Source organism: Seriola dumerili, unplaced genomic scaffold (genome assembly GCF_002260705.1).
Source record: "Seriola dumerili isolate Sdu_G_001 unplaced genomic scaffold, Sdu_1.0 BDQW01000044.1, whole genome shotgun sequence".
Taxonomy (NCBI): domain Eukaryota; kingdom Metazoa; phylum Chordata; class Actinopteri; order Carangiformes; family Carangidae; genus Seriola; species Seriola dumerili.
In genome coordinates, this window is record NW_019174299.1 from 1,961,719 (window position 1) to 1,986,398 (window position 24,680).

Consider the following 24,680-nt stretch of genomic DNA (forward strand, 5'->3'; position numbering starts at 1 on the left):
TTTCTAACTGCTTGTCACCACTGTAGCTAAGATGATGCTTCAAAGAATGCCCAAGCAAACGCACAGGCACGGTGAACAGTTGTCAAACATGATGAAAAAGCCGGTTTGAGACAAGCAGGAGGATTCAGGCGTGTTCCTCCCTGCACATACATGATATATTTTAGCTTCAGACACAGTTCATGTTAAGACTGAACTGCTTAAACTACATTTATTTGATGGAAAAAAAACGGCAGGCTCTCTCTCCAGCCTACAGCCATGGACAAAAACAGAATAACAATGTATTGTATTCATATTTTGGTATTTAAAAAGTGGGAGACCATGAACATGGCAGCTGCTGTTTGTCTACACCGCACAAGCTCTTCACTCCTCTATAATGAAACAAAAACTTTAACCATGACATTGAAAGAGCTGACATTGAAACTTTGCATTCCAGTCTGCATCCAGCTTACATCATGGCAACACAGAGGATCAAGTGTGATCTTGACTTTCAGAGGCTGCTAATGCCCGGGTGTGTGTGTGTGTGTGTGTGTGTGTGTGTGTGTGTGTGTGTGTGTGTGTGTGTGTGTGTGTGTGTGTGTGTGTGTGTGTGTGTGTGTTTAAAGAAAACACTCAGCATGTAGAGAATGCTACTTGGCCTTAATAGGCTGAATCACTCTGTTTCAAGTGAAAAGCAACAAATGTGTTGCACAGCAGAAAATTGATTACGGAACTGTTGGTAGCTGCTTTCAAAAGCCAGGTGCTTTTAGTGAGTTCCTGTGAAATTAAGCATATATTGAACATTATGAAACTCGTGTTTCATAAAGCTCAGTTAACACACACACACACACACACACACACACACTGCAGCACACACATCCTGAGGTAATGGCATTAAAGCTGCAATGATCCCCTGAATAAATCGCTGGCGCTCAGAGAGCCAAATGTTGCATCTTGAAGTCTCCACATGTGACGTTCCTGCAAATATTTGGGATGTTCCTTTAAAAGATGATACGCATATTGAATTATGAGCATGTGCATGACGTCAGAAGGGTTGATGAAATATTTATAGCCAGTAGCCTAAGTGCATATATCTTCACAACTTCATTATGAAAGGGAAAGGTGGGCTATGCATCCAAATCCCATCTGAGGCAAGCAGAACAATCACGCTGGAGAGTTTTCTTTTTTTTTTTTTTTTTTTTTTTTTTTTTTTTTTGTTAGGGACACTGAGGACGCGTTGGACTTTTTTCTTTTCTCTCACAATCGACGCTCAACAAGGAGAAAGGAGGAGGAGGACAGAGATGGCTGGGAAATTCCTGTGGGATTCATTTTAAGACAGTGGCATCAGTAATTGAGCTATACGACTCACTTCAAACTACTTAAGAACAAGTTGTTTAAAGGAGGACTGCCCCGTTTTTCTGCGTGTATCCATATTCTGCTCCAAGTTTTCTCGCACACTTCAGCAGCCTATGAAAAGAAATAATGCGAGTTACGCGCAGTTGATGCCTCCAAGAAGCCACCCCTATTCTCATATGCCAGTCTGACTTTGGAACCTGTATTATTGCCAGACTCCGACCGCAGACCAAAAGAGGAGGAAGACTCCGATGGAAAATCATGCAGCACTTTGAACCCATGGAGACATGGCACATAGGTTCCTCTCATCTACCAACAGATTCAGCGCCAGATTCGCCTTCATATTCACCGTGTCACTGTCTTGCACATATTTATGCTACAGTATCATTTTTTGTCGCAGCACAATCATGACAAACCGGGGTTACGAGGGGAGAAGATGCCCGCCGAGCAAGAACGCAGGGGGGAAGAAACTTCTTGGAAATTCAGACAATTGCGCTTCGCTGGAAGTCAGGTCCGCCCTGGATGAGACCGCCGCACAGCGAGGATCAAGTGATCTCCGCGACCAAACTAAAGCCCCTGCCACGTCTGGAAGTCACTGGACTGACATGAAGTTGAGAAACATGAGTGTTGCGCAAAAATATGGGAATAAGAAGCTGCCTAATGCGTTAATAGTCGGGGTAAAGAAAGGAGGCACCAGGGCGGTGCTGGAGTTCATCCGGATACATCCAGATGTGCGCGCACTCGGAACAGAGCCGCACTTTTTCGACAGAAACTACGACAGAGGGCTGGACTGGTACAGGTGAGGAAAACGTGAAACAAACAGTGGAGTAGTCATTTGTGTTTGTGCTTTTGCTCTAGTGATATTTCTGCATATCGTGTTTTACTTCTGTCACCGAGTGCGGCACAGTCACCCTTCCTGCTCTGGCAGAGGACTCTGGTGAAACGAGGTGCTGATGTGGACACTTCCATGTCAAAACGTTCATTTAACTTGTTTTGTGACACGCGTGAATGCAAGTAAGGTCCCAGAGGCACGTCTCAGTTTTTACTATAACTCAATAGCCAACAATTCATTTTAAGGATTAAGTGGTTGGTACCAAATCTTTTAGAAGGCTGCAACACACTGCACACATGCACACACAGCTAGGTTTCAAGTCAGCACTAAGATCACAGGTTTGATTCTACTTTTGAGTCTGTATGATGTTGTTGTTTTTCTACATGCTGTAGATGTTAGCCGTCAGCAGAGCTCCATGGTCTTGAACAGACAGCTCCATGAGGGTGATGTAGGATCAGTTCACACAGACACAGTCAACGGCACAGATGACACAGGCAGCCCCCAGGTTACTAGCTGCCTTCAAACAGGCTACACCCTGGCACAAAATGTTCTTGCGTTGGTTGGTGGAGGCAAAGGAGCTCACAAGGTGCAACAACTCCCATCCACATCTGTGTCACTCTGTGACGTCTCCAGCAGTTTTTAGTCGAGGCGGCCCCTGTTGAATATAGACAGCTTCTTTATTTAATATTTTCTGTTTTCTAACATATTGAGTATCTCTTAAAACTTCAATTCATTCATTCATAACTAACATTAATCATGAAGCTGTAAGTTCAAGGTTCCTCTCAACAAAAACCCTAGAGATCACTGCCAAACTGCAACGCACACACTTTGAAATACGTTGCACTCAAGTCTGTAAATGTCCTCCAAAAAGGCTCAATGGTATTGTGTTAGATTACATCTGACCATCGGAGCTGCCGGCGAGTATGGCGTAGCAACAGACCATGGCCATGCCATGCCTCCAAGAACATGGAACAAGTGATAAAGTCTATTCTCAGGCTGCACTGCAGGAATGAACAGCAGAGGCTGCAGCAAATTATCATGTATATGAGCACCTGCCCGTCAATTCTCAGCTCATAGTTTGTTCAGGTCTTGTTAGACGTGCATGCTACGAGGTGCTAGCGGCCTGAGTCTGCACATATTTCAATAACTATTAATGCCTTTAATGTGTATGCTGAGACTGAACTGTTTATGGAAGAGTAATATTTCCAGCTACAGTTTCTATATTTGACGTGAGGCAATGATGCACCACATCCCTTCAGCGAAAGCAGAACTATGCTATGTCCCTCAGTCATTAATGGGCTTTAACTATCATCACTGTGCCATTTTGACTCTACTTCTTTCTAGGGCCTCATTTGAGACAACTGAAGTGAAATTTGTGTAGAGTTTGTTCATTTAAAGGTTCCACATTATATAAAGTGAGATGTTCATGTCTTTTTTCATTACAAAGCAGGTCTAGGTTCTATATAAATACTGTGAATGTATCAAAGTGTGCAGTCCTCGGACAAAATGCACACACCCTGTATGCAGAAACTGAGCCTTAAAACGAGCTGTCAGGACTTCCGTAAGCTTGTGATGTCACAACAAAGCAGTCACCACTCTCAACTATGCCTCCAGCACAATCCACCTGGACCCACCATGGTTTCTCTAAGTTTTTACCTGAAATTTGTTATATTTTTATTAGATCATTCAGAAAACAGTTCAGCCAATCAGAAGAGACACTCTGTTGTTGCTAGAGCTCCAGGGAGAAGCTTGAAAAATGAGACGTAAAACTACACTGAGATGGTTTCTGGTACTTAAAACCACAATTATATCTTCTTATGGATATCAACAGTTCAAATAAAACACTGTAAAAGTGTAAAATACTGGACATTTAAATTTGGGACTTAAACATTGAAAATAAATGTGTCTTAACATTAACTGCAAAGAGAGTCTTGTCCTGTCAGACAGTCAATTTCAGAGTTAAAATAAATTTACAAAATAACATAGCAATGCACTGTAGATGATATCAGTATGACAAACAAAGTGTACCCATGAAGATGCAAGACAATTTGCCACACACACACACACACACACACACACACACACGGCTACGGACAGAGAGTGGCTATATGGCAGAGTTATCTCAAAAGAAGCTTCATACTCCTGAAAAGAGAATCAGCCCCTTTCATCTTCAAACTAATGAACCAGAGGCTGTAATATTCTGAAATTGCATTAATGTAAGACACAAAACACTCCAGATCCCCCTGGTTGTAAGTTAAAAAGCAAACACTTCGTTCAATAATTTGCATGTTTATTAAGGTCTCTTTTTTAATTGCAATTCCTGATATTAATCTTAATTTCCTATGTATTATACTTGGTTATTAAGCCTACACTGTTTGCATGCACAGGAAGGAGCTTTTTGCTTCAAACAAAGACGTAAAACTTCCTAAGGGGCTACTTTACAGACAGTTAGTGTTTATTGTTGTGTGTATTTCACAAATTACATTGATTTAAGAAAAACACATCGGCAAACAAAGGTGCTGGTCTTTGTAACAATTAACAGAGGGAGCTGGAAAGCCTGTTAAATACCTCAGCAGATACTTCGGCACATGGAGACATTTAATATGGGCTCAGAGGATGTTCTTTTTCAGTGGTGGAAGGGTTGATTCAATTACCGAAACACATGCACACACAAGGCCGAATGTAGCCACAGTGTGAAGGAGTCAGTTGTGCATATTAATGTTGTAGGTCTTCCTCTATGAACAAGCATTAAGACATCACACTGACAAAAGTTAACCAAATACCCACCAGTTAAACATCTGAACTACAACCGAACGCAGGAGACCGAGCATGCAAAAAGGTGCTAGATGCAGAGGAATTTTTTTAACTGTCGAATCAATCATCAGCGCTTCAGATATCATCCTGCTCCACCAGCACATAGATCTACCATCTTAATGCAGCTTAATGATGCAGTGGCAGCCATTTACTTCATCAGTAAGCAAACTATTAGACCAGAGGTTGGGGCTTTTTACACAAGTTCGATTTTGTTTTCTCTATGTCACTCAAGATTTAAGCAGAGATGAATCGAGGTGCCTCACTGATATGATGCCACGAAAGGAAAGTTACAACACTGGGATATTGCACACTTGTCACAAGCTGACAGTTCATGTATTCAAGATAAACACTTAAACAGTACCTTGGACACAAAGATGGGATTAATTCAGGCTGTAGAATCCATTATTCAACTTGACGAGTGACCGCATGATGTTCATTGTATTAGACTGGCCCTCTGTGATTATCTGTCACAGTGTTTGGGTTGTTGGCAGCACGTCACAAAGTTTCTTTCCATTTTGATTAGCTGTCACATTTGTCTCTATAGCAAGTAACATAATGTATTTTCACGTTCTACATGTGTTTATGTGATTTGTTGCATTGAGCTGCTATTAGCTGTCTTTAATAGCTCAGTTTATATAGACTATCTGTGTATGTCTGTCTATCAATGGGTTTCAAATTACAGTTATTCTTATCATCATAATCGATCAGTTATCTTTGTGATTAATGATTATGATTTTAGTGGCCTTTTTTAAAATGACCTTCATCAAGCAATAAAAACACAACACAAAACATCTTTGTGTTCAGATCACAACCTGCAACAACCAATCAAAAGAGCAGTCTACACAGCCATGCAAAGTGAATGACCAAAAGACGCATCTCAAGATCCTTAAAATACCACAGAAACCTAATAATAATAATCTGCTGATGAATCAATAATGAAAATGAGCGTAAGATAAAATATAGCATCAAGAAATTCTTAATATTTGAGAAGCTGTAAATGTTTATCCAGAACTGGTCAAAAATAAAATGTTGTGACACCTGTAGCCTGGAGTTCTATTAAATTTGGTTCAGATATTCACGATCCCCAGAGGATGAATCATGATGATTTTGTATCATCTAGTGCCACTTTCCACTTCAGTTTCACGACATTACATATCTAAAACAATTCACCTTATTGTCATCAGTCTTAAGTCATAATCTCATATCAGTGCTCTCATTGCATACTAATTAAACACATTAGCATTTTAACTGCTAACATGCTAACATAATGATCCAAATTTGTGCTTGAAGTAATAGTTTGACAAAATAATTGTAATCACCATCACAGCTTTGAGGGGCTAAAATGGTCCATTCACTTTCTGTTGATGTACTATTTCATTTGACAACAAAAGTTCATTATTGACTTTGTTGTAAGTTTGTATGATAAAATACTCTCAACACAAGGTCTGATTGCCAACTTTTTCTGAGCTATCAGCCACATCAAAATGCTTAAAACTCAACATGCTGTTTTCTCTAGAGGAAAAGGCGCTTTTTTCTTGACACATTTCAAAACACCTTGTTTATAGCTAATATCCGTTGACCAGACAGAAACGTACATGACACCAAATTAACTCTTGTCAGTTTCAGTGAAGTGGCCAGTTGTTCAGTCGGCCAGTTGTTCAGTTCTGTTGCACAATCTGTCCTGTTACATTAAGCATGTGACAGATCATTTAGGCCCAGAAGAAAAATGGTGCAGTGTTCATTACTGTGTCTCCTGAACAGAACACACACGTGGCCTCATTTATTTTGCACAAGGGTTTTCACATAACCATACAGGACCTGATACAACAGACGATTCACAGCCACCAATTTCCTTGAACTTTTCTCGCCACGTTTTCGAATCTCCACAGAATCATAAAGATCAAACAAAAACACGTCGCTATACACCATCAGGACTTAAAAGGGCATCTCAGCTCTATTGATTTCACATGAGTCGGAGGCGCTTCCAGTAGATTCCCTGAGAAGTGTTGAAATTGTATGAGAGGCTGCAGCCACGAATATTCTCCAGGTCCACATTAATTGGCTCGGGGAGGCAGGGAGCCCTGGAACAGTATCATCAGAAAGGTTGATGAGGACAGAAAGTTAGATGGTTCTCATTTAACACAGAAAACTGCACATTATACAGTGAGAGATGGTCAGGCGTAACTCTGCATTATTAATGAGCTGTCTTCATTCCAGTGCAGCTCAGAGACATGTAGTGGTTAACATTAATTACAAAACAAGTCTTTCTCAGACATTTCCCCAATGAGACCAATCTGAAATGTGAGATAGATGGTGCTTTTATTCCTTTAATAGAATAATTCAGGAAGTAATGTAATCATGCATACATTATGGATCAATCACATGATAAAGCATTAGTGTTTGGAATAAAACAACCAATAGTGCCAGTTCAGTCTGGTGTAGATGGATAACAAGCTTTCACAACTTTCAATCACTTGCTTATTAGTCAGTCATTTAACCATTTTGGTCCAGACTTGAATTTATTATAAGACATTTCATTTTCCTGCATTAGCAGCATCATCATCATCATCATCATCATCATCATCATCATCATCATCATCATAAGGTCAAACTTTCTCTTTGTCCAATACTTTGATTTATAATAATAATAATAATAATACATTTTATTTAAAGGCGCCTTTCTTGGCACTCAAGGACACCGTACACAGTTACACAAATTGAGATTAAAACACATTAAGAATTAATTAATTAATTAACAACAATAAAAATGAAATATAAAAATATATATTATGACTAAATACATACAAACATATGACATTCCCATCAGCCTCAAATGTACTCTGTGCTAAACCTAAGTAGCCTACTAAATGTTAGCAACATGAACATGGCGAACATTGTACTTAACATTAGCATGTTAGCATTGCACAGTGCCACGGTGCCTATGTAATGCCTCATAGAGCCACTAGCAAGGCTGTAGACTTTTACGCCATGTCTACCCAGAGAGCATTTTTGTTGTGTTTTTCAGTTATCTGTCTCACTAACCCTGTGTCCTAGAAATTATGTTTATATACACCTAATGTGGAACAACTGGATTATGTTTTCGAAATGAGGATAGGCCTATGTGGTTAATTTACATATTTGGCAAGTCCCAAATACGATTGAACATATCAGTAAAATATTCACAGCGTACCTGTTTTACTAACAATACAATGCATAGTTATTTAACTTTATATGATAGGTCTAATGTTTCGGCACTCACAGCACTTGGTTAAAGTTAAGAAAAGATCGTTGTCCGGTTTAATGCTGAAAAAGTCCACAGTGACTTCAAACAGAAGCGTTGAAGCTCCCTCCAGTAATAGACACGAGGCACAAGGTCATGGTTATAAATATTACACCGTATAAATGAACTTTAACCGAACTTATCTCATAAGTTGCTTATTACTTAAGAGGGGCTAAATCATGATTATTTCATCCTTGTACTTGTCTTTCTCTTCTCTCCTATAGATTATGTACGTTGCTTAATCTCTCATTTTAGCCAAAGCTCGTTCTGTGCTATGCTCCCTTGGTGCTTTGCTTGCAAGGTGTAATTACACGTGGATCACAAGAGCGGCAGTGATTAGTTTCGCTTCTAAGACTACAATATTACACGAAGGAACCGAAATAGCATGGACGAGTAAGGCAGTTACAACATGTTTATTTACATTTAACAGGGTGCACTTTGTACACCAGCCATCCAAGCCACCAAAAATGTTGGTTCTGAACGTAATCCAACGACATTTCCACCATAACGTAATATAATTAGCTGTCTACACAGGCAGCATAAATGCAACCTGAAGCATAATGTTTGTTTGTTTTTTTGTTTTTTTGTTGTTGTTTTTTTACATTGAGTGTACTGAATCATCAGCCCGTTAGTTCAGTATGTAAAATATTCACAGGCACCACATTTAATTTCCCAGCAATATCCGATTGTGTAAGATATAGAATAATGAACATTTTTATGGTTATGTTTAGGCACCTCAGACTCAAGGGAAAGCTGCAAGTATTGATGACATATTAATATGTAAATCAATATTGACTTGAAGGACAAGACATGATCATTTTCTTTTCCACAATTTAACTAATAAGAAACTAAAATCTTTTTGTAACCAAAGTGCCTAAGTGGCCTGAACCAAGGACTCAGCCTGTCCCCATCATCCACCTCAAACGCCTCCCTTCTGTGCAGCACAACAATGAAACATTTACTGGACTGGAGAGAATTTTTCCAGTGAACATAATTGTACTTTTACATTGCATTTACTCATGTGGCAAAGCCATTTATGCAGTATAACAACATAGGTTTAAGGACACAGGGTTGTTAAGGAAGTCATTAGTTTGATACTGTGTTTTTGCGCGAGTCCAAGTGATACATGACTGACGACTGTCTAGTTTCTCACTTGATGTGACTTCGAAAGTCAGCGATCCTTAGCTCTTATCAGCTTGTTAACTTTCTCCTCTTGGCGAAGCCAGTGTGTCCCTGACCAGGGATCAAATCCTGCCTGCGCTTTTCTTCCTCCGACTCCTCTCTTTCCTTTTGAACTTTCTCACCATCTAAGTAAAGAGTGAAACCACTAAAGGTGTGTGGACCGTCCACTCTCCATTTATAAATATCCTTGACTCTCACATTGCTACAGGCTACACTGTAAACCCAGAAGTAACTTCGCCGAGCTCCGGTCTTGATGAAGATCCAAGAAATCTCAATTTTTGTCAGTTAAGATAAACTATGCTAAGAGGTGAGAAATTGAGGGAGGGTATTACTTACAGTGCGAAGGGGCAGGACATAATCTGCCCATCACTGATTAAGACTATCATTCATAATGTCCCAATGTTATTATAATGAAGGTCATTTCACGTGAATTATAGTATTATAAAAAAAATTATTTTAGCTGCCATACAGAAGAGTCTTGCAAAAAGCCTTTAAAGATTTGATTTTATGTGTTCACTAGTTGAAATTAGAGCAATTCATCATCAAATTTACTATAAATGTATCAAAAAAACCCCCACAAAAAATAAACATAAGTTTAGAAACAGCTCAGGATTTCAGAGGCTTCCCTGTTTGTCTGGGTGTCTTTATTTCAGTGTCCGCGGATGCTTTCCCCATGCCATATGTTAATGTGACAGCTCGTAGCTCAGATCAATTCAGCTTGTTATTGCTCAAGGAGAGCAAGTGTCAGTCATTCCCCTCTGCAGACCAATCCATGAATAATTGTTATTTCAAAGAAAACAAGAGACCAGAATTGAAATGGCAGCGATTAAATAGGATTTGGTCCAAGGTGAAAAACATTATGCAGTTTTTTTTTTTTTTACAGTATTGCAGGGCTGTATTGTCCTGTTATAAATATGTTTTGATGCTATTATGTGGCTGAGGACAGGCCTGATGTTGAAAAGATCCTCTATTGGCTCTGACAGTCTGCACTTTGCAACCAATTTGTCTTCAATTAAATTAGAGAAATAGATGCTTGATTCTCAGGACGCTGAATTGTGATTCACCTCTGTTCCTCACCTAGCTGAATTGGCCGTGGGATTGCTGTGTTCGTCTGGACTGCTCTTTGTTAACTCTTAATGGACTTTCAAGGTGGCAGGCCTCTGTTGCTGGTGATTAATGATCAGATGTCATCACAGCTGTAATCTAAGTGACTGATACTTTAATAATGGAGCGGCCTCTCCAGTGGTGACTGGATCTGTTCTGTCAGATCCGGGAGGAGGAAGATGACATTTTTTGGAAGCGCTGTGGTACAGACATTATGAGAAACCACGCGGCATAAGAACATTTTCTCTGCACAGTCTACCTGCGTAAAATAAACTGTTAATGGGTTTGGATGGCAGGGAGCAGGTCTGTGCGTGCTATTGGCTTTTCAGGACATTTAAGGACAAATGGTTTGTATGAAGCAAAATTTCCTACAGACACTTTCTAAAAGTATGGAAAGAAAGTTTGCAAACAAAGAGTTTTGAAAATCCTCAAATCAGGACTTGAATAATGATTATTACAAAAATATATTGAAATTATATTAAATCATGGAAGAAAAAGGGAATTTGCTACAATTCAAATAAGACAATAATCGCATATGTGAAAGCTCCCACTTGAAAACACCACCATGTCCAAAAACCCTGAAGTTGCTGTGACAGGCTCTCAGGACAGGGCACAGCCCAGACACTCATTTAATAAGTCTGAGTCTCTCCTAACCAGACTGCAATTCATTAGTCAATTAGTCCAACTCTGCATGGCATTTGCATAGAATTTTTATTTTTTTCTTCTTGTGTATTCAGAGTTACTGTACTGTTCACTTTTCTCACTGCACGTTTCTGTGACGCTATAATTAAATCGGAGGTTATCTAAACATAAAGCTGCAGTTTTAATTATTTTGCGTTTGTGTGTTGAAGGTTTTTTTTTTTTTTTCTTTGCAGTACCTCTGATAACATTTTTTGAACTACTCCCTTGAAAAATGTGAAGCACGGTGACATTTTTGTTTCTACACCAAAGCTTTTTGTGTATATTATTACCAAGGACTGTGACCATCATTGCTCTGCATGCTGCTTACTGTGATAACACACAGGCAATGAGAGGAGCCTTTTTTTTCCTAATAATTTACTGTGTAACTGTTTTGTTGTTAAATTACTCCAGAGACTGGACAAACACAGCATGGAATGGATACTTTGATACTTTCACGCCTCTCCGCGGTCCAGCCTGTGAGCCAGCATATTGTTTAATAGGCTGGGTTCCTTATTAGTCATTGTAATGACAAACATTTGTTGTCCAGCGGGAGGTGGAGGCCATTCTCTAAATCTACCATCGCCTGACCCTCCAGAAACACTTCACATTGTGATTAATGGCTTCTAAGTTCCAAGTCAGATCAAGGTTTGCCTGAAATCCTCCAACTCATTAAACTGCTATATTAGTAATAGTCTATTGGCATAGTATACCTTGATAAATTACAAGTGATAGGGAAGATGGGGTGCATTCAATGCTGGTTAGTTTCCAGATTATTGGATGTCTGTAGGTGTGGATTGTGGAAATATGACTGAACTTGTGACAGGTTGGCAGTGACTTAGTTTCGATGGAGAATACACCTTTTTTTAAACTTACAACATGTAAAATTTATGTTTTCACGTGTGATGTCTATGTTTCTCGTGTGATGTCTGAAAACCACATATCACCTATATGTGACAATATGTGTAACGGTTATTCCCGCATTTCTTGGTTCTTTTAGTTTTGCTCGCTGTTTTGAGTGGGGCTTGTATATTGCATCTATGCTGCGTTGTTTTAGGTTCAAACCAGAGTGAAATGACAGTAATAAATTCTGAGTTCATTGATTGTTCACAAGGACATGATTCAAAGCTGACCTTTACTTGTTCTGATCGTCTGCATCCCTGATGAACCTTCGCTGCTCTTTAGAAGTTTAAGTTGTTCAACAAGACACACTGTCTGGAGCCGAGCAGTCCACTGTTTCACTGCATTTGTTCAGCTCAGCTTCACACTGTGAAAGAAAACTTACGTAATGGAAGTGATGCAGCAATTTGCAAGCTTTTTTTTTTTGTAATCTGTTTATCTATATATACATGCAGTATCACATACAGGGGGTGCATCTCAGTTTGCAGTTTGTAATGTAATACAGCAGCCCTGGACCAAAAGGTTTTCAATGTCAAATCTTTGTTTAGTTTGTCACAGAGGTTTTGGTTGATACAGAAAATTCCTGTGTTGAACTGATTTTATATCTCTGTTTGGAAAAGGTTTAGTTTTTGCTTTTGATCTGGAAACCAAGAGATGTACAGAAGCCAATGTCCCTTCTCTGAAGTCTGTCTGTGTGTTGGTCAATTATCATCTGTTGTTTGACACATTCTGATCACCACTACTCATTGCAAAAGCACAAACGATAGTTATATAATATGTTTATTGAATATAACACAACAGTCATTAAACATCATACCAATATTTCATATTGAACTATGATGACATGTTTAGCCAACCACAAATTAAAGGGGCAATTTGTACGTTTTTTCTGCCGCTGAGCATGGTTTCTTACCAGCAGGGTGGTGCTGATGGTCACTGCCAAGAGCTTCAACCATCATTGCATTTACAGTACAACCGGTTATAATACACCATCTGAGCAACATTACCTCTTCAATGCAGACTGGAAACTCTGTGTTGGGAAGTGATGAGATGGTTCAGCCAGGCTGGGGCTTGTTGGTTAACGGGGCTAGCTAACTTCAGTAGAAGAAAAAAAGTGATAGAAATGGAAGCAAAACAAGAGTTAACATTGACATTGGTCTTCCACCACTGGAGACAGCTCTTGGTGAGTAAAGGAATGAAGTTTGATATTGAACTTGCACCGTTTCCTTTGAATTGATATGCAAACACCTGTTAATGCTAACGTTGGGTATGTGGCAATAGCAAAACTTGCAAATAGCTCATTTAACCACAGGAGCTGTTCTGGTCGTTTCAATCTCACAGTCAAATAAATAGCTGCTTAAGGACTGAACATCCTGTTTTCTCGCTGGACCACAACAGCAGGGCAAACCCTATAAACATGTAACTGACCTACATCACTGGTCAGGCAAATGCCACGTGACTGAGTCATGAAGTTACTCCACTGGTTGGACAGCCAATGGTGTTGAAGTTTCCCCAGTGGCCATCGCTTTTTCAAAATGAATTGGCACAAACAAAATTGTCAAATTAGCTCATTTATCAAATCTGAAGATCTGAACTTTTTTTTTTTTTTTTTTTCAAAAAAAGCACTTAGTAACAAATATAGTCACTTTTTGGACAAACCTTGGTTACTTTCCAAAGAAGAGAGTCACCAGCACTTCCCTGCGAGTGAGAGGCATACCTCTCTGTGTCTACTCTGTTCAGTGAGTGGCAGCAGTTTGTCATGCAGAAAGATATTCAGTTACTTCTAACTTTTTCTCTGAGTGATCATTTTGCACGTAAATAGAGCAGAAATCACAGCACAGCCGTTTTCTTTAATTTATGTGTTTGGTGATTTAGTCAGACAACACTGCGTACACTGCAGTGCTGAGCAGCAGCTTGGAAATGGCTTGGAAGTGAGTGCTGGTTAACATGTAGTCCTAATGGGCCACAGTTCAGTAACTGTTAGATACTTTTTCATTGTCCGACAACAGAAACAGAAAAATATGTAAATGAGAACATGTGAATTCAGCTGTGTTAAAATACTGTAGCACAGAGTAAGAGAGAAACAAACAGAAAGAGTTCAGTTGTCAGTTGTTTACAGCGGTTCCACAACAGTTTTAAACTACCGTCGTGGAACTACTGCTTCAATTACTGGAGTCCTCAATCATTGACCATGTGTGGTCCAGCCATATACTTGTTTTTGTGTTACATTGTTTTCATTAGATTTTCTCCAGACTGGTGTTTGCTCAATGAACCCTTTAGGGCATAAAGTGCTCGTCTTGACTGGCTGAGTACACAAAATATGAAGAACATTTATCTTTTTATAACAACAACTTTGAGCGCGCCATGAGAAGTTAAAAGTTGTGTGTAATAGAACAACCAGGGAACTGACAATTATTAAGTATGTCTGAAAAGTCAAAGAAATTGTTGCATGGATTCATTTTTAGCTTTAGATGCTTTGCTGATAATTTGCTTTCAAGGGGTCCTCGCACTTCAGTTGTTGCACACTTTCATTTTCAGTGTTCATTTTCAGGAAATATCCCTGTTGTTGTTGTCTTGAGCCTTACTCTTGATTGGCCAGGCTATAACAATCTAATTGTTGTCCTGCACTGACTCTGCTGCTGTAGAAACTGCAGCATATTCTCCCAGTGGAAATGCATACTGCAGGAGAATGGTGTATCAGGGTTTAATGGGGAGTCCTTGGTACTTTCAAATAAAGACATCCATGTTTGTGGCTTATTCCCCCATAATGATATAGCAGCATCCAGAGGGAACTAAAGTGTGAACTCCAGACCTCCCGCTTCCACTGCGCCAACAGAGATAAATCGTTCTGCAAGATAGCCAGCAGGCTGTTTCAGGGTCAGTACGATATGCAGACCAGCTTTCAGCACACTGTGGCTCATTAATGAGTGGCAATGACTGTTCCCGCTGTTGACCCTAACTACCTGTAGATAAGTGTTGCAGATGGGTGCTCGTTTTGTTTTTTCCTCCTCTCCTCTCACAAAGTGGGCGATAGAGCTAATATAAGACATGTAATCAAATCATTACAGACAAGAATTGTTGGAATAGTTAAAAGCATAGTTAAAATTGACAAGATGGTTATTTTATGTTTTATTTTACAGCTCAAATTCTCCCTGCAGGCACTCAGCTGGCACTCAGCATCATTAGTCGTTGATATTTGGTTGTGTTGTGTTGTTAAGTAACCAAAATCCAAACTTCTTCCAAATGTCTCATGCCATCTTGACATGTCCAACGTGGTTTCTGTCACCTGCTGGGTTATATAAATGCCATATTTAATAATGAATATATGTGATGCTTGTGTGAAGGAGCATCTAGCTAAATTTGTTTGGTTCCAGAGCTTGCTTCATTTGTTTTCATATTGGACATAATCCTGGGGTAGATTACTTTAAAATAGTAATAACCTCTCCCTGTTGTGAAGGTACTTAAAGCAAAGACTTCACGAGGAAAGAACACCTTGTGCATACCCATCAGTGGCTGCCGTACACCCACTGTCTTTCACATCCTGTGACGTTCACTGCGTCTTATCAGATGGAGCTGGTCCTCACTGTTACAATGGGTTGTTTGCTTTATGTAGTGTGAGAAACTCTCTTCATCTCAGAGCAGAGATGCATTGAAATTTAAGTAGTGATAGTTTAGGGTTAATGATGCTGCTAATATTTATATTAAACAGCCAGAACCCTTTTTCTATTTACTTAGAAAATGTTAATTTGCTGGAATGCGTACAAGAAAATATCACACAAATCATTATAATAATATATTATATAATAAATTAAAGCAGATGTCAATGTTAAATTCAGAAAAATTGCTAATTTTTTTTTTACAAGAGTTACCAACTAGGATCGAGGAATTACGGCATCAAATTCAATGGTAAAGCATCTAGAACAAATTAGCTTTCAACCATGTTCTCTTATTCAACCAGGAACAGGTCTCATTTACAGTATTGAGCAGATTGTCCACATTTTCCCAGAGTGATTAAAATGTCACAGCCAAGCGCGTAATGCATCCTGACTTAAAGTTTCACCAAGAATTGTGAGGAAGACTGTAAATTACCCCAAAGAATTTAGTGTTGACTTTGCGAGAGAAGTTGTTAATCAATCAGAGCACTTCACTCAAATGTCAGTTAATCAACTTGTCTGTGTGTGTGTGTGTGTGTGTGTGTGTGTGTGTGTGTGTGTGTGTGTGTGTGTGTGTGTGTGTGTGTGGGTGTGTGTGTGTGTGTGTGTGTGTGTGTTTGTGCATGTTCATGTACAAGTCCAAAAAAGCAAAGATGTTCACATTAAAGTCTATTGTAACATTTCTAATTCTTTTTACCAGCATAAAGATGCTGAAGTTCCAGAAACATGAAGTGATTCTATTGGAAATACAATCATGTATATTTTCTAATTGCAAATAATTATTACCAGGCAAGAAATGAACAGCTTTTAGTAAAAGCACACCAGAACCTGCTGCGGTAAAGACCCACAACTTTATCTTTTCGTTTCAGATGCTGTGTGCAGTGCTGATAGTTTTCTCGGGGGCACAGGAGAAAAAGAAAAATCCCTGAAAAGTAAATTTCTGATGGTTGGTTCAGACACCTGCCTCAGGTATCACATGCTCCCCTTCTGGCCTGATTCCTGCTATCTCAGTAACGAACAGATACATAAATGAGGCTGCCGCTGCCATGTGTTTGAGCGAGGCAAAGAAAAGTATTCAAAAAGAAGAATTTCTGCTCATCACTTGCAGTGTTTTTGTTATATCACTTAAAAGAAGGCACATATGGCCATTAATGGTTAATGTTTAGCCATTAAAATCAATTTTGAGATAACCAGACAAACGAACATGAACATGTGCCCCAACTACAAATACTAGATCAAAAACAAAACAAAAAAAAAAAAGTACATGTTTGAATCCCCCGGTGTTCCTCATTAACATCACTTCAAGACAGGCAACTTGGAACTTATTGGTCCAGGCTGCTCTCACTGACATGAAAGCATCCAGTATAAATAGCACTGATTTCAATGAAAATCAAGACCAGCATGCTTTGATCATTGGACCGCACCTTGTCCTCCTTGGCTGCAGTTACAGATAGTTAAACAATCCTTTGAATGGACAACTGACAACTGCAGGTGAAACATCACACATTCAGAGCTCAGAGCACATGGCTGCTGTGGGTATCAATTTAATGAGTCACTGAGCAAGATTAGAGTCATAGTTGGATGACAGACAGCAAAAGCTTCTGTTAATATTCTGTTTTCGTATAACCTTGTGCGAACAGATACTGAAGATGCAATTAATTCATCACATAATTGGTAGCAACAGGTTTTTTCTCAAAAGTGGACACTAAAGTCTTTCAGGACTTATTGATCCATCAATGACAATTATTTTAAATGACTGCAGAATTTTACCTTGTATTTACTCCGGTCTAAAGTGCATTTAGGGTGTGTCCGTATCAGTTTTGCTATTTTAACGGTGGGTAAAAACATGCACGGTTCAGAAAGGTTGTGCTTGATCTCTGCATTGTGTTTTGGGCATAACATATAATAAACATTTCCCTCACATTTTTCCACATGGTTTTGTCCGTTGCTTGAGATTTGACTGGTCATATCACTGCGTCCTCTCCTCCGTCTGGATAATGACAATTCAACATGGGCCTTTGCATCTACATCTTCTAATTAATGAATCTTTTCATTATCTTGTTTCTGCCCGCATCGTGATTGGTTGTTGACATGCAAATTAGATAGATGGCACTGGTGAACTTGTCAACCAAGTGGTTATTATTATATCCATGATTAACCCATAACACTAATGAAGTAGTCAGTTTAACCCAAACCAAGCTCTTTTGTATAAACCCAACCAAGTCTTTTGTGTCTTAACTTAACTGAACCGAAGACGCTTAACAGTGCTGTTCTATGGCCGTTTTAAGGAAATCTGGATATTGTATTCAAAGATGGAGCACTATTTATTCCTATAAAAGTCGCTCACAAAGCGCATACTTCACAAAAGCCTCAGCAAGCTTTCACATGCTTCAGTGGTTTTAGGCCCATAAAGAATTCTCACCAGAGTCCTTTGCCAGTTAAGCCAGTTGAGAGCATTAGGTTTTGGAATGGGATAAAATAATTCAATCATATGGCTCTTCTAGACTTTCCCAATGTTGCTGGACTGAAAGGATTAGCTTCTGACAGTCATTTCGTTGAGTTTGTGACACTGAGAAAAATGTATTTATGTATTTATTTCTTAGTGTGCGCCACACAAGTTGCAATACCTCCGTACAGCCACTACACCAAAGTCATTTCAACTTCACAAAAAAGTACCCAACCTGTACTCATTGCACCTGGCTGAGATCCAGTGGGTGTCAGACCAGCTCCAGGTGTGATCCATATGTCATTCCAATGTGTTCTGCGTGTATTAACACCTTTCAAAAACGTGTTGCATGTATTATGTTAATGATACATGACGTAAACGAGGTCTTAGCTCTGGACCGATTGTGGTGAGTTGTGTCCGTGTTATATTTACTTTCAGGTCGTAACTGGTCACAAACATATCAAAGCAGCAGAGCGTCTGTTGTTGTTCTTAATGTTATAACATTATTAACCCGTCTTTGCACTTCGATGATAATTGATCCCAAAGAAGACACTCCTACTCTGATACTCCTGTATCAGAGTTTTTACACCTCTATTTCCATCTTTTCTATATCAGTCCCTTCAGTGGTGTATAGCTTCCGTGTAACAGTCATCCGGGGCTGAGACTCACTAAGAGTAAACAAGCATAACAGCTGTAAAAATCAATAACTCAAGGTAAGTTAGCGCATGTTTGAACCTCCTCTGATGGACAGACTCACTTGCAGTTGTGCAGTCCACATCCAAACAAAAACAACCTGTTTGAGGGGAAACATCTCGGCGTGAAATCTCCTCTTAATCTAACATCATTATTTTTTGTGAAAACCTTATTCCCAATATCCTCATGCTTTGGTGGTGATGTGTGTGTGTGTGTGTGTGTGTGTGTGTGTGTGTGTGTGTGTGTGTGTGTGTGTGTGTGTGTGTGTAAACATGCTGTCTACAGAACTGACCTGTTCTGTTTGTAGTTGTGTAGTTGACCCCAGTCAGCTGTAAACATTTGAAGCAGAGCCATTTGTGACCTTTCACTGTCTGTATTCACATTTTGAGCCCAGTTTTGAACCAGCAACATACAGGATCCTCTCCTCACCAACACAATCTTCATCTCTGAGGATGATGAAAATGTATGGACTTGACAAGGCAGATAACGAAGACGGTCTCCTCAGCACACAACCAAAGATCTGTTTTAGATTCTGCACCTCCTGGAAAAAGGCTGCAAGTTTTTTTTTAGTATGTAGCAAAGCTGTTTGCTTGAAAAGGTGGTGTTCTCATAAAAGATTGATAGTTGCCTAGTGGCCCTGAGGCACCCAAGCCAACAACTCAGGATTCATAAACAAAGCTAAATGGATCAATATTTCCAACACTTTAGAAGTAACCTATGGTTACCCCTACCTTGAGAGAGAAAGCTTTGAGAAAGGTTAGGTTTTAATCGAAGGCTTCCCACAATAATAATAAAGAAAGCGTGGTATTTAATCATCAGAGTTCTGCGGTAACATACCCGAGGTCCAGAAACTGATTCACATGCTGTGATACAGAGAAATTCCCGCTCTATATCTTCTGTATTCATAAAGTAAAAAGCAATTTTTTGCACCATTTTTGGAATTATTCACCCCAGACCTGCAGACTGTTGTAGCATCAGCACCGGCGCTCCAGCACTCTGCAGTTGGAACTTTTTCACTTGTCACTTTTCTATTTGAAGGAAACGGGAAACAAAGCATGGCCGATCTAGGAATTGTAGCCAAGTAATTCATTGTCTCAGCAGTCAACAGCAGATGCCTCTTAATCAACTTTTATTGAACCAAAGTGTCAAAGCAGAATGACACATTACACTGGGAAGGAAAACTCACATGACAAATATGACAAATGGAAACATTTGCCTGTAGTTTGCAAAGCCATCATCTTGGCAGCATGATGATGATAATTATGATGCATGTTTGTGTTGTACAAGCTGTCCTGTCACCAATGAATCTCTAACAAATACATTCACGTTGAGCTTATCAGAGCTGGGTCTACTATTATTTCATACTCTGTGTCTGGGTTTGATAAAATTCTGCATAACTACACTATTACTTAAGACTGTTTTTTTTTTTTAACCAATTATTCTTTTTCTACAGAAATGGATCTGAAGAACACTGAAGACAACATACTGTACCTATAGTTTCTTAAAGTTTTTTAAATACAAAAATGTATTTGTTTGCTTCTGTAATACTAAGATTTTCACAGTACTGACACACACAACTGGTGTTTCAGCATTTTTTTTTTTGTCCTCTCTTTATTGTTGTGGTGCTGCTAAGATCCTAAAATGCCATACAAACTAATGTGTAATGTGTAAATGTGCATCTATCACAACCCATGTTGATAGTAGGGTTGATTTTAATACTGGGTACGTCTGCATTCCTTAACTAAAACTTCCCTCTCACTTGTACATTTCTATCATCAATGAAACAGAAAAGGCATGAGGAAAAACTCCAGGACAGGAACATAACAGCTCTTGCTGACTCATCCATCTGTGTTTTATTCTTTTGTTTCTCTCCCAAGGGGACTAATGCCACGAACACTAGACAGCCAGATCACATTAGAGAAGACTCCCAGCTACTTTGTCACCAGAGAGGCACCAAGACGCATCTCCAGCATGTCCCACGAGACCAAGCTGATTGTTGTGGTGCGCAACCCAGTCACAAGAGCCATCTCTGACTACACACAGACTCTTTCCAAGAAGCCCGACATCCCTACGTTTGAAGAGCTGGCCTTTAAGAACAGAAGTTTGGGTCTTGTCGACACTTCCTGGAACGCCATCCGGATCGGGATGTATATTCTGCACCTGGAGAACTGGCTGCAGTACTTCCGCCTGTCGCAGATGCACTTTGTGAGCGGGGAGCGGCTGATCACCGATCCAGCGGGGGAGATGGGCCGCGTTCAGGACTTTTTAGGACTGAAACGAATAATTACGGACAAGCACTTCTACTTTAATCGAACCAAAGGCTTCCCCTGTCTCAAGAAGCCGGAGAGCAGCAGCCAGCCGCGCTGCCTCGGCAAATCCAAGGGTAGGACTCACGTGCAGATCGACCAGGAGGTCATCGAGCAACTGCGGGAGTTTTATAGGCCATTTAATATCAAATTCTATGAAACTGTGGGACAAGACTTTAAGTGGGATTGAGGGTGCCATACAGAAACAGTGCTGCTTTTAAAATGGCTACCTCGAGAGACATGTTAAAACATAAATTAAGATATCTTCAACAAACTGTTCAAATGACAAGTCTATTGAACTATGTATAAATTCACAAGCTTAATATAAAAGAACAGACAACTCAGACATTAAAATATAATCATACATGGTTTCTCGTCATGCTGGGTTATTCTGATGTTAAGTGCCATTTCTTTAAAAGATGAAGCATAGACAGAAACCCATTTTCTTTACTGTATACAGGACATGACATACGAATTCATCAGTAGGCAGCCAGCATTAATTCATTAACCAGAAACCACCAACACTAGTCTGACATTAATGACACTGCTTGAATATTCATTGCCTAACTTGCTTATTTATTCCTCATTTCAGCTCAAAATTAAACCACTGGTTTACATTTAAAATGAGCTCTCAACATGATGCAGCAGCAAAATGTCAAATGAATAAATAAAATCACCCTGCCGGTTATTCTGCACTGAAATCTGTTGACAAAAGCTCATAGGCAACAGTGACAAATTTATTTAATAAATGTACTGTAACTGAAGAAGAAAAAAATAACAGCTATATTGAGAGATGCTGTAACACTGATGAAAATGAACCGTTTGTTAAACTCTACTTCATCTTTTTCTGTGTTAGTGTTTCCGTTGTGATCATCGAAATAAATGTAAAAAAAAGGAATTCAAATTAAAGGATTTATTTGAGATATTTTCTGTTTTTTTTTGTTTTGTTTTTTGCATCTGTACTTATCTAGCATCTAGTGACGGTGTCTTGGAACAGAATACAATCAGATGTGCTCCCTGCTTTGCATCACAAACAGAAATCAAATCAAACCTGATGCCTGATGCTCTGTGACATCCAGGCCACAGGCAGGACTATCACAGACCTCACGTGATTTAGGAATTCATCCGAACATCTGAGCAGGACATTCACGCACATCTCCCCGGCCAAATATATGACAAAAGTAGTAGAAAGAAGTTTGTATCGAGCCTCTTGAAAGATAAAATGTTCCTTATCAAATGCTGCCATGCATGTCATTGATCTCATTAACTTTCAAGATTCCTCTTTTAATGGATTTCACCGTGCTCCTCCTCTGAATGGGTCTCAATACTAAGCAGCTAGATTAACCTCCTGAATTCGCACCCCGAAGCCAATCAGAGTTGTCATTAATAATTTCCTCCGAAACCTCAAGAATTGTCGACACAGAAGGTGAGGGAAACCAAAAAAAAAAAAAAAAAAGATAACACTAATAATAATAGCATTGGATGAAGAACACAGATCACAGATTACCTCCGAAGTCCCCAGGTAATATTTTGTGTCCTGCGTGAATGCAGCTTTAGATTTAACTTCTGTTGTGAGTTGACTGCGCATGACATTCCAACACTGCTGAACCTTGAATTGTTTTTGTGATGTTGTCACTGCTGTGTCATTTTTTTTGTTTGGTTTAAGGCTAATCCATTTGTTTGCAGCAGGAAACACTGAATTTGAGCATTTATTCTGGAGGAGGCAGAACAATAATTAGACACATGCTCCATAAATTCAACCAGACGTGTTGAAGAATTGACAAACTTTTTCATTTGAAGAGAGTCCATTAAAGCTGAAACTAAGTCTAATGGACCCTGTAATCTGTGCTTCACATGATGTTCTTGCTCAAAAGTATTGCAAACACAAACTTGTAAGTGAAGTTCTGTGCATAATCGTCGTCCTTTTAACTAAACATGTCTTATCTTTGTTAAATGCGTCACAGTGATGATGCAGCTCAACTGGACATTTTATCCATGTGGAGACAGACTCTGGATTCAATATGTTTTACAAATGAATTCAGGTTTCTTATTGTTATTAGAGGGAATTTAATGGAAATCTTTGATAAAATAATATGATTATCTAAGGATAACATTTCAGTATTTAGAGAATGAAAAAGCTCTGTGACCTCTTCCATAGGTGTTTCACTTGCACTGTTTAATCCCCCGCTGTAGGGTTGTAAATTGAGCAGCCCCATCTAGTCACACCTCGACTAATGTACAAATGTGACAATGTGACCTTCCATATTAAGGAAATTAGATATTCACTTGCATTCCGACTGTACTCCTTCAGTACATGTCCGATGGCCAACAGCAGTATTTAAACTGTCATTTGTGATATTCTCCATTAATTTTTGATTAACCTGCCAATGCCGTCTGCAGCTGCCCGCTACTTAGTGAGCCATCAGCAGACATGCCAGTTTAGCAATAAGCTCAACTTTATCTCAGCTCAGTCAATTATAACTTTTCCCCCAGAATGCTTAGAGCCTGATGACATGTCACTGAGAAAAGACTCCCACGCCCCTGCCACTCTGTAATACCCAGTGAATACTTTGATGTGTTATCCGTCCTGTATCTGACGACCTTCCATGTAACTCCTGCTGAACAGCGTTATGGTGAAAAGTTTTATTTTCTAGCATCTTGACAGAATGCAAGGAGGGAGGGAAATGGCAGCTTTCAAAGTTGTGCACATCTTTACTTCGAATGCTTGTGCTCATTAAATTTTTATGCTTTGCAGTATCGAAGGTAACCTACATCTGCAGTGTCACACATGCAGTTGTAGCAATGAAAAACAAACCGTTCATTGATGTACTTAATTTTATTTACTCGTCATTATGAAAGAACAACGTGTTTGTTGGGCAACTAAAAGCTGTCTGACTGACCATTCTAACCTTCAAAGTAAATACCAAAGAAGCTGTTGTAAATGTCATGAACTTTCAAAGACTCTGAGGTAAAGTACACCTCTGCCAGTAGTTAGAACTGTCTAACAGTGCACAGTATAATCTATTAACACGGAGTCCGTTTATTTTACTTTTCATTAAACAGAAAGAAATAACAAAGCAGTATTCAAATATGTGTTTTGCAGTCACCTCTTGCAGACTCCATTGCTGTAGAGGTCTTTTATAACGCCTGCCTTGAAAACCAATTGAAATTCTACTGAGGCGCCAACCCTGACGCTTCACACACTTTACAAGCTCGTGTCTGTAATCTCTGTATTGTGGGGACGACATCCAAAGAAAAACAGCTGTGAATGTGCTGTGTCCCAGAAAGCACAGTAACTATAGACTGTCTCAAAAAAATATATCAATAACATAAAAATGCTCAAGTGCAATGATAGAAAAAAAGTAAAAAAAAAAAATAAAAAAAATTGAATATTTATCAGCTTGTTTTATGCATTGTACCAAGTTTGCTGCTATTTGTTTTCTGATGTCACTTGAAATTTCCA

General features: G+C 39.2%; 1 protein-coding gene across 1 annotated transcript; it reads left to right on the forward strand.

Moving 5' to 3' along the window:
- Positions 1-1,616: 1,616 nt before the first annotated feature.
- Positions 1,617-21,407, forward strand: LOC111217673 (heparan sulfate glucosamine 3-O-sulfotransferase 2-like). Its single transcript, XM_022739646.1, has 2 exons — positions 1,617-2,128; positions 20,789-21,407. The coding sequence occupies exons 1-2, from the start codon at positions 1,617-1,619 to the stop codon at positions 21,405-21,407; spliced, it is 1,131 nt and encodes a 376-aa protein (XP_022595367.1).
- The last annotated feature ends 3,273 nt before the right edge of the window (positions 21,408-24,680 follow it).

What these genes read in the sequence shown, in the direction of transcription:
- LOC111217673 (XM_022739646.1), top strand. Translation starts at nt 1,617, where the DNA reads ATGGCACATAGGTTCCTCTCATCTACCAACAGATTCAGCGCCAGATTC. An exon ending in AGAGGGCTGGACTGGTACAG is followed by an intron (nt 2,129 to 20,788) that starts GTGAGGAAAACG and finishes TTCTCTCCCAAG; the next exon opens with GGGACTAATGCCACGAACAC.